The sequence below is a fragment of the Balaenoptera physalus genome, assembly GCF_965194825.1.
Source record: "Balaenoptera physalus genome assembly, chromosome: 9".
Lineage (NCBI taxonomy): Eukaryota > Metazoa > Chordata > Mammalia > Artiodactyla > Balaenopteridae > Balaenoptera > Balaenoptera physalus.
Window position 1 is genome coordinate 22752004 of NC_138888.1, and position 10921 is coordinate 22762924.

Below are 10921 nucleotides of genomic sequence, written 5' to 3' on the forward strand. Positions count from 1 at the left end.
TGGGTATATTATGCGTTATATTGAAAAAAATCACAAAACAATTTCTAGACATTGTGTGGCTCTTTCACGTTTGAGTTTGTGAGTTTTCCCCCAAACTTTGTTTTCATTTAGAAATGTTTCTATTTCCCCATTTTTCTTTTATTTGTCTTCTTCACCCTTTTACACCCTAGTTCTAGCCTCAGTTTTACCCAAAGTTGATTTGAATTACACCAGATTGCAGCAAGCAGAGAAGGCGCAAATGGACACTGAAGATGAGGACAAGAAATATCTACAAGAATGCCAGAGTAAATTCGACGGTCTGCAGAAACAAATCTCCCAAAAGGAGAAACATAAATGCTATATTTTTATGTAGCATTTATTATCCAGGAGTATATAGCTGTGTGCTAACAATCCTGATATAGTTACTAACAAAATGAAATCATAGAATAGTATAGATCATTAAGGAATTGAAAAGACTGTCCAAACCAACTCTCACAGGATCTGTATCTTTACACATAACAATATGGACTGTTTACTTAAAAGAAGCAGAGGTGACCAGGGTTCCTCTAGCGGCTTAGAAATGCTATCCTTCCTCCTTGTGAGTTGAGGAGAGAGAGTCCAGGGCTAAAGAGGCTAGTTTTCATAGGACAGACTACCTTAGAGGGAGAAGCTACAAAGCATGAGAGCTCCAGAGATCTGTAAAGGGTCTTCGACTGAGTCCTGATCAGTGTAACATCTTTAAACATCTTTGCAGAAAAAGAGCTACCTGAAAGGATTAAAAGGAACAATACCCAAGATTTGCACAGAACTGAGAATAGTTACTTTTTACAACAGCTAAGGTAGAAATCCTCTTAAATAGGAGCATACTTTGACAATGTCCTAGGATGAATCAGAATAAGAATAAATCAAATTGTTTGCCTGTGCGTGGGCAATGATATTAAAGGGAAGTCTGTTGGTTTTTTTAAACAATGATCTTCCCTTAGAAAAATCCTGAGAGGCAAACAAGAAGAATGTCATTTTGCCCCTTCTCCCTTCTTTCCCTGGGCACAGCAAAAACCTGCTTCCTGTAGCTACAGCAATTTTTGTTGTAACCATGAGTGCAATGGGCCGAATGTTGTGTCCCCCCAAAATTCATATTTTGGAAATCTTAACCTCCAATGTGATGGTATTAGAAGGTGGGACCTTTGGGAAGTAAGTAGGTCATGGGGAGGGAGCCCTCATGAATGGGATTAGTGTCCTTATAAAAGGAACCCTAGGGAGCTCTCTGGCCTTCTTTCCACCATGTGAGGATACAATGACAAGTCTGTAACACAGAAGACGGCTCTCATCAGAACCTGAACATGCAGCACCTTGATCTCAGACTTCCATCCTCCAGAACTATGAGAAATAAATTTCTTTTGTTTATAAACTATCCAGTCTAGGTATTTTGTAATAGCAGCCCAAATGGGCTAAGACAATGAGTCAATCAGCTTGAGGAAGGAATTCAAGAATTTGAGAATGGTGGAAAGATAACATTTCCAAAGCACCAAAGAGGCATCTCATAGAGCACTCAGAAAGGTTTTGCCTTAGTAACGGGGCAAAATTAGCCTTTCAGTAAGGGCTACACTGGTCCCATCTAACAAAGCTTAAAAGGAAGTACAAAGGATCAACTGTTTCCAAGTAATTTAACTGTGCCCCAGGATAAAATTTAAGAATTATTTATGAGAAGACAAAAATATTCAGCATCCGACAAGGTAAAACACACAATGTCTGGTATCCAATAAAAAATTACATGCCTTCTAAAGATGCAGGAAAATATGACCCATATTGAAGATGTGTGTGTTTGTGGGAGAATCGGTCGGAGCAGTCCACCCTAGGTACAGGCAATAAGGGGTATATTATCTACAGATAATTTAAAAATAAGAATAAAACATACTAGACATTGTTGCTGTTTATTATCACTAAGGGCCAGTGATTCTAAACAAAAACAATGAGCAAATAGTCCTTCCCTTCAGAGGGGGCTATTTCCAACAGCCCCCAGCCTCTTGTCATGCCACTGTGCCCCTCACTAGAATATGATCTTATAAAGGTACTACATCTTGTTTATCTTTGTATTTGAACTTGTAATGTGGTATGTGTTTAATAATCGATACTATGCAGCTATTTGTTGAATGAAGGTAAATTGGATTTTTTCTTGTGCTTTTCTGTGGAGAAAGCCTCAATGATTTAAAAATTAATGTAGAAATTCATGATATCAACCATAGGTTGAATAATGCTTAAGAAAAAAATTGAAAACCTCAGTTTTTGACGGACTATACTTATTTCCCTAATAAAGCACCAGTATAAGGCAGCCCTACATAAAGTTTTTAAATGATATCGTATGGACGTGATTCTTGGTAAGACAGGCAGATAAAAAGAAATGCACTGAATTAATATAAAATTACCTTTGACAATGTTATGTGGCAGCCTGGATGGGAGGGGAGTCTGGGGGAGAATGGACACATGTATATGTATGGCTGAGTCGCTTTGCTGTGCACCTGAAACTATCACAACATTGTTAATCGGCTATACTGCAATATAAAATAAAAAGTTAAAAAAATTGCGTTTGAAATCATTTCATAGCTATTTAGGAAGTCTAGCTTAATATAAATATAACTTACTATTTCAATAATCTTGAATATAGAAACTGTAGTTGTAGGATATCTATGAGCACAGAGGGTTTTTTTTTCCAACAAGCAAACCATGCACAGTATTTTCCATAGCATTTTTTATTTATTTGGTGGCCATATTACCATATCATTTAATATTAAAAATTCCAAGAAAACCGTATAAGTATAATATTAAAAATGTAAGTGCTCCATTTCTTCAAGTTAGTCATCAAATTATAGAATAACTCTTTTAATAATTAATTGACAACTTTTGCACTTAAATAAGTTATATTTTACATGAATACAACAATAATTACATCCTCAAAGTTTATGCTGCATAGTTAAGTGGTAAGGGAAATGGCTTTATAGTTAGGAAAGCTGAATCCTAGGATTGCATATATTAATCTCCCTGAGCCTCATTTTTCTACTCTGTGTAAAAGACTTAATAAAAGTTTCTCTGGCCATAAAATACTGTGATTGATTAAGATGTTGTGTATGAAAGAACTCTGTAAAAGTACTATTTAAAAATGAGTTAACATTAGTTCCATGTATATTTCCTAATGTGTGATGAAATTAAAATGGAACAAAAGTTTTGTTCAAGAATCTCTGCCTTAGAACTGAGTATTGTATTTTATACCAGACATAAATTTTAGACACACTGAGGTTAGTTTGAAAAACAGATATTTATGTTTGAAATTGAGGTACTCACTGAATGAGATAAAACTAAATAAAAATGGTTGATAAATAATTTTGGCATGACAGTAGGTAATCAACCTTTTGGTCGTTGCCTAATTAGAACGCATAATCTTCTAAATATTATCTCAAAAATCTCAGCAACACATAAGACTATTGTAATTACAGTAAATGTATACATTGCAATGAGAAAAATGGTCTTCTCAAAGTGTTCTGGCACCATGCATTTTATAGTAGTAAATTTTTTCCCGAGAGACACAGCATCACATAGGTAGAGAGGTTTTACTTGGAAACCAAAGAGGTGAATCTGAAGCCAAAATGCTACCGCTTCTAGACTAATTCTTAATAAAACAGAGAGGATATAAATCACAGTGTAGATGGGCTTTTGAAGAATGCATTCTTGATTGATGCTTTTACATGCAGCATAAAGATGAAAAATAGCTCCAGGAACCAGGACGATCACTAGTTGTAATGCCCAGAACACCTAAAGTATGTCAGAAATATCTTAGTCAAATCAATCAACACGTAATGAAAAAATACACACACACACACACAAAAATTCACTGACCCTCAATAGAGGCTAATTTAAAAATTCTAAGTTTTGTAAGTCTTATGAGGATAAAAATAATATAATGAAGGTGGTAATGCTGGACATAATCTCATTTAATTACCAAGATGTTTAGAGTTTAAAACTTTAAACACTTAGTAATTGTGAAAAAGTAGTCATATTTTACTGTCATCACCTACCAATTACTAATAATGATGAAATATATTATTTCAGTATCTACTCAATTTCCATTTTCTAATTACAAGCCTGGAGTATAATTCTAACATCAATAGATAATAGAATGCTGGACTTGGAAGAAACTCTTGACCAACTCCAATTAATTTACCTGAAATATACAGCTAATATGTAAAAAAGGTAATTATTCTAGAAATAATGCCTGTTAGAATATTCTTCATCTTATTATGACATTATTTTACATTTAAAAGAAAACAATTTTATCTGGTGTAGAGTAAGGTTTACATTTGTGCACACAGAAACACTTACTTGTGGAGTGATTGGCCTGAACTGATTGTAACAGATGAGGTTTATTTCTCTCTTGTCTGGATCACAACTGAAGTGCAAAGCCTCATTCCCATAGACTGCAAAGCCTAACACCCCGAGGAAGAACATTCGGACCGATCCAAAGAAAAGGGTGTGGAATTGACCGATCACGGTGGGCGGCTTCATCTGTTACAGTTTTAGGAGAAAAAAAAAACTTTTGAAAACAAACATTAAAGGGGAATATTTTAAAGGATGTTTTCATTATCACATTTAAAAAAATTTAAGATTCATGAAGTTTCGAAGAAAGACAGAAACTTAGAGATCATCAAGCCCAATTCAAATCCTGCATTTTGAGATTTCTTACCCTTTTCACTTTGAAAATATGAAGTGCAACAGTCAAATAGGGACTTGTTGCTAATGACAAATAATTTTGGAAACTTGTAAAAAGCTTTGAATTTAATTAATATCCCTTACCCCGTAATCCTTTTGCAATAAAATCAAGGTAATCTTAGTATATCTAGTACCTTTTTTAAAAATTGGATAATAAATCCAACATTAAATTCATTAGTATACACACTATCTTAATAAGCAAATAATGTTTATTTAGTTGTCATTACAGCTTCTCTTCTCAATTATCAAATTGAGAGAGCGATCAGCTTTAAAGCACCAACAGCTAAAAGTACGTCCTGAATTATTCTAGTTACAGTTATTTAAATTCAGAATATTTTGAAGTAAATGGTTGATATTTATATTATTCTCCATACATGTAGAGGACCTTATTCATCAGCACTCATGCAGATCAGGTTAAAATAACAGATAGGGCTCATACAATTGTTCTTGCTGCTTGTATAATACTTACACATCCTTCATAGAAGTTTTTGATGTAATTTAGAGACATGTCTCAGGAGATGTTATCCCGGCATCCCTGTGGGTTAATCCTTGACCCACATTGCCAGTTTGTTTCTGCCAGAATCAAACTCTTATTTTCTGTCATAACTTTTACAACAGAAAACACTTATCACTGCACATTTCTCTCCCCTCCTCCTTTTCTGTCTTTTTTTTTTTTTTCATAGATCTCTGGGGCTCCAGTCAACTTTCCTCTCTCCCTCCCCAAACAAAACAAAAACAAAGAAACAAAAGACTAGGGCATGTGGTCAATCTGATAATCCCTTGATTTACACTGTCAGCATAGCCAGCCAGCCAGACAGGAGTGCCAGTAAAGCAGGAGGCCAGGCCGGCAAGGGTTCTGACACTCAGTGCCTCTCAGTTACCTAAGAATTGTCTGCGCGTAAAGCAGTGGACTCTTTAGCTTAGAGTTTTCTCTGAAATGTCAAGTGATCTTTTTTTTTTTTTTGGTTGCCTTTTAGGTATGTCTGAAAAGATAAGTATGTGGGAAATATTCCTGATTCTTTCTTTTTTACTTCCATGGAATAAAACTGATTTCTGGGAAGCTTAAGAAACTGTAAAGCAGGTTATGATAGCTATTACATCACTGAATATTACTGATGTGTTACTATCTTTGTCTTTTTGATGAATACTTACCACAGACATGGAAAAATCTGCAGTTAGATCTCGATTCTAAGGAAAAAGATAGGATACTGCTAACCAAGATAAGACCAGGATCTAGCATAAATCATGTGAATAATCCCACCCTCCCTTTCTTTTGTCCTCAGTAGACACATCATCTGCTAGACATGGTTATGGGTACTGAGAATGAGCAGGGGCCAAGAACGACACGTGGCTGCCTTCTAACTGATAATACATCTGCTTGCTATCTTCCAGCCACCTATAACACTATTCAGCCAATGGTTGATCAAACTTGATTTCTTCACCTGCTTTTCTCATCTTTGTTTTGTTTGCAATCTGTGAAAGTGATAACTCCAATTGACTTCCTTGCTCTTGTCAGCAAGTGGAGAAGTGATTGCATAACACATGTAGTTATAACTAATGAGCAAGAGGCAGTGGCCTTGTTGAACCAGACTGTTGTACTGGATAGGAAAAAATAAAAATGGGCAATGTAATCACTCCTCAGAACTGCTGAGTAAGAGAAATTGGTATATATTCTCATCTTCTGTGGAACAGAATTCCAGGTTCGCTATGTGTTGATTCCTTCGAAGGGGTATCCAAAAGCCAAAACAATCATTTGCATGAGAGGAATCCTGCTTTGACTTCTACCATTGTACAGTAGTAAATGTTTTTGTTTAGACAAATATATTCAAGTGTCAGACTTGTAAAAATCATCAAAGTTCTTCCTGTGTTTTTCCAGAGATGAATGAAATTTTCTTGAACCTTAATTGCATGTGTAGAAGAGGAAAATGCAGCATCATTTCATTGTTGGGATCTATGAGAGGCAAAATAAATAATACTGGTCTTCCTCTTATGGGTTATGACCCGACTGAATCCTAAGACAAAGGAATAAGGGAGATGGGCACCAAAATGTCACCTTTGTTACACTCTTACTACCATAAAGATTTGGTTGGAAAAGGGACATAGCTTAACTCTTTGGGAAAGTGTGACTTTCAGGCAGACACAGGTGCAGGCCAGGTCAATGCTGTATCATGGCTGCCTTTCCGGCATGGAGTGCCCCCCTCCTGTATAAGATTTATGCATGAAAAGAGCAGAATAGAACTATTGATCTCTGTGGGCAACCTGCTCCCAAGGGGAAGATGCTAAGAAATGAATGATGTATGCCAAGTTTTACTTTTCCAAATGTAAGGTGAACTCACCAGATAAGATAGTGAGGTTGGCCTCACATGTATGATACTTGGTAGGGCTGTTAATTAGGGTGACACCCTGAGCTTCCTTACATGTTAATAGTTGCAAGTTTCCAAAAGCAGCAAAAGAGGGCAATCCCCAGTGTGCAAGCATTGTTTAGGTCTCTGCTTGCTTCATGTTTGCTGATGTTACATTAGGCAAGATGAATTACAAACCTAACCCAGGTTCAGGAAATAGATTCTATGTCTTGATGGACCTTCAAAGTCATGTTGCAGAGCTGTGGGTACAAGGATAGAAAAAAATCTGTGGCCAACTTTATATTCTACCACAGTGTGTCCTATGATCACATATATTCATATCTCTCCTACATGTCTTCACCTTAATCCCAGGATGTCAGAACTCTCATCTAATTATAGCATTAAAGTTTGAGTCCAGGGTTCTGTGATTTGTCTCATGTGCAAATCTGGATGTGGCTCAGAGGTGACTCTTGGTGATCCAGAATCTAATGAAACAAAAGGAAAGGTTATTTTCCTTACAAAGTCAATATACAATGATGATAAGGGGTAGGATGATTCCAATAGATGCTTCCACTCCAACAGGAGGCACATGACTGTCACTGGTCCATAACAATTTTGAAATCTTGAAGGGGAAATGTTGCCAGTTCTTCCTATTCTGGAGTCAGAAAATGTCCGTGATTAAGGTATAGTACTATTCCCCGAAAGCTACTCCCTAGTTTACTGTACTCTACTGCTTAATGGAAGTGGGTCCTTGGCTGAAAATATCTTCCCTTTTGCATTTAAAAGAATGGCTGTATTCAAAGCTGATTATCTTCCTCAAACTGCTTCTTGTTAGAAGAAAGTTGGGGCACCAGAAGTCGTTTCTACAATTTCACCACTATTTTATTTTAATTGAAATTAGTAGTTCTTTTACTAGTACAAGTCTCTTAATCACTTTTTGAGTTTTCTATGTATTAGATTTAATGCAATTAATTTGGAAAAAAAAGTTATACCCACAATTATTTTACAGATATTTATTTATTTATTTATTTACTGCTATTTTTGGATTAAGCTTCTCTGAGACCATGCTTTTAAGATTTTTAGAAAACTTTTGTCTAATTGATTGAGATGATCATTAGTCATGCCTTAAGTATTTGAGTCTTATCAAGGCTGTTATAGTCACATGAATGATTTGTTTTTTACCCTCAAACCATGTTTTACATGAGAAAGTTTTACTGGCCAACACTAGGGATAAAAAAAAAAAAAAAAAGAAAGGAATTCCTGTGTAGCAAGTCCTGATCCCTCTATATTTTCCCCAAATTTTCTTTGCAAACTCATCTCTAGGCTCCTTCACTAGGTAATCTCTCTCTTCTTATACCTTATAAAATGTGGCCAGGAGTACCAAACTGTTACCTTTAGTATTCTCTCTGGGATGTTCCTTAGTCAAATCCAACATTTACTTAATACATTTTTTACCTTCCAAGTTATTTCAGGTGACTGTTGTGCTAATTGTCTCACTACATATAATAAAGTTTACCATATTTCCAGCCTGTCACAGTAGTTTCCTCACTGCTTTTCCAGCCTTCACTAATAGTTTCTCATTGCTTTCCCTGACATTAGTCATAGTTTCTTTGTTACTTTTCTACCTTCTGCCTCCTGCCTGGTCCCAAAGATGATGTCATGTCTTTTTAACATATTTGTTATAGTAGCCCCTGATCCTTGGTTACCAATATCTATATCAGTTAAGAATTTTTTTCATAGCAAGCCACTCAATTAATGGTCAAACAGCAAACACTTATTTAGCTTATGGTTTGGGTGATTATTTTTCCTTGTCTGGGCTGGCTCAGTTGACTTCTGCTGGATTCTCACGTGTATGTGTGGTCAGTATGCAGATAAGCTGCCAGAAGGATTATCTAGAATGACTTCACTCATGTCAGGTGGTTGGCAGGCTTTGGGTGGAGTGATAAGGGTGACTATGGCACATGTTTCTTGTCGTTTTGGGGACTAGCCCAGGCTTCTTATTATGGTGGTGATTGCAGAGTTCCCAAAGCAGCAAGTAATGGAAAAGCCCAAATGTGCAAGAGCTTTTCAAGTTTCTGCTTGATTTATGATTGCTAACGTTCCATTGGCCAAAGCAAGTCTCACCGCAAACTTGGATTCCAGCTCTTAGTGGGAAGATCTGAAGTCACATTCCAGTGGCATGGATGTGGAAAGATGAAGAATTTGCAGTAATTTTACAATCTACCACATGACTGGGGGTGTAAATCGAGTAAATCTAATATTCAAGAATCTTGGCTGTTTCAAAATGCAATTTGAGAATCACGGATATGTACTTTCTTTCGTAGAGAATCCTAGAATCAATTTATGAGAACTAAAGTTTGAGGTCAGGCTTGTGTGCTGTTACATTGAGCCCCCACTTCCTGATGTGAAAGGAACATGAGAAGGACTAGAACAGATGGGAAAAGAACTCTCCTGTAGTTAAAAGCTAATAATAATGCATTACGCTTATTGAACGGTTTCTATTTGCTACTAAGTGTTTTAAACAAATTCTCTCTCTAAATTCCTACAACTCCGTAAAGTATGTACTCTTATAGATCTATTTTGCAGATGAGGCTTAGAGGGTTTAAGCAATTTATCCAAAGTTACAGTTAGTAAGTGGCAAAACCAGGTAGGGACAGACAGTGAATGAGTTACTTGTTGTTAAATGACAAGCTAAAGGATATTATTGAGGATATTAATAGGTTGATTGCTAGGATCCTGAAACACAGGGAATGAAGGGGAAATAAGCTCAGACATTCTTAATTTCTCCTGAGAAGAGCTCAGAGAGTTATCAGGGCACACAGCAGCTGGATGGTTCTGCAGAGCTTGGCCCTTATCCCATGCTCCTGGCCAGATCTCATTGTGAATATGAAAGGCCATGCAGAGAGCTAACCAAGTATAATACATGCTGGGGGAGTACTTGAGGAACATGAAGGACTCCACAGAAATGAATTCAGCCAATGTTTCTTTCCCATTTGGCCTCAGTGTAAGGCGAAATGACCACATGGTATCTGGGATCAGGGGCTCTGGAGTCAGAAAATCTACACTGGTTTCACCATTTGGCTAGATTTGAGATCTCAGGAAAATTTACTATCTCAATGTCAGCTTCTTTACCTGGGGATGACAATAGTATTTACCTCACAGGGTTGTTGCATGTGGATTATTAAAGCATTTGGAGGACTATTCCTCCTGTCTTTAATGAGAGCTTGAACCATCAATTGTTTTCTATTCATTTTTCCTTGTTGTGGAGACTACAGGATATTAACATAATAATAATCTTTCTTAAACAAGGAAGAACCACTACTTTCTTCAATGTAAAGAAACTTCGTGTTGGCCAGAGTAAGAATGTTTCAGGGAAGGATAAATAACATGCAAATGCCATGTCTATTTTCAGTGTCTCTCTCTTCATCTCTGTTTAATCTATTTGGGAGGCGTGTCTCTTCTGTTAGGGTCTATTACTAAGATGGCAAGACATGGACTTTTGCTCAGCAAGGACTAGTGGGATTGAACCCCAGTGGGCTTTGAGTAAATTTAATCATTAAAAGCTACCTCTGCTCTCCAAGCCTCAAAGATTTTAAAAAATGACCAGGACACCTCTATCAATTTCCTGAGTAAATGGCCAAAAATTTGAGGCAACCATACCAGCTTACTGGCTCAAACTTGCTTAAAGCTTTTAACTTCAGATAGAGGGGTGAAGGCAAGCTCAGATTTAGCACTACTACTGCTGCTACTACTACTATACACATACACACAAATTGCTGGCATTTATTGATCGCTGTTATCTTCCAGTACTAATCTAAAGTCACATATAATCTTTGACAGAT

The 10921-nt window shown here is 36.6% G+C and overlaps 1 protein-coding gene and 1 long non-coding RNA gene across 4 annotated transcripts in view; one reads left to right on the forward strand and one right to left on the reverse strand.

Annotated features, from left to right (window-relative positions):
• LOC309667006 overlaps window positions 1-10921 on the forward strand; it is a 1642277-nt gene that overhangs the window by 223926 nt on the left and 1407430 nt on the right. The gene's annotated exons all lie outside the window — the stretch shown is intronic.
• GJE1 (gap junction protein epsilon 1) lies at window positions 2075-10171 on the reverse strand. 3 transcript variants are annotated; one of them, XM_082474993.1, is made up of 4 exons: window positions 8866-10171; window positions 5890-5924; window positions 4351-4533; window positions 2075-3783 (listed from the first exon to the last, which is right to left on the reverse strand). In XM_082474993.1, the coding sequence occupies exons 2-4, from the start codon at window positions 5896-5898 to the stop codon at window positions 3376-3378; spliced, it is 600 nt and encodes a 199-aa protein (XP_082331119.1). In that variant the 5' UTR covers window positions 5899-5924; window positions 8866-10171; the 3' UTR covers window positions 2075-3375. The 3 variants fall into 3 exon arrangements, with proteins under 3 accessions (XP_082331119.1, XP_082331120.1, XP_082331121.1); XM_082474994.1 differs by having other exon boundaries at window positions 5890-5925; window positions 7441-10171; XM_082474995.1 differs by lacking the exon at window positions 5890-5924 and having other exon boundaries at window positions 7441-10171.

Bases quoted from the DNA above. Each gene is read 5' to 3' on its own strand.
- GJE1 (XM_082474993.1), bottom strand. The intron at 3,784-4,350 runs GTAAGTGTTTCT...GACATACTTTAG, and splicing joins TCAGGCCAATCACTCCACAA to GTGTTCTGGGCATTACAACT.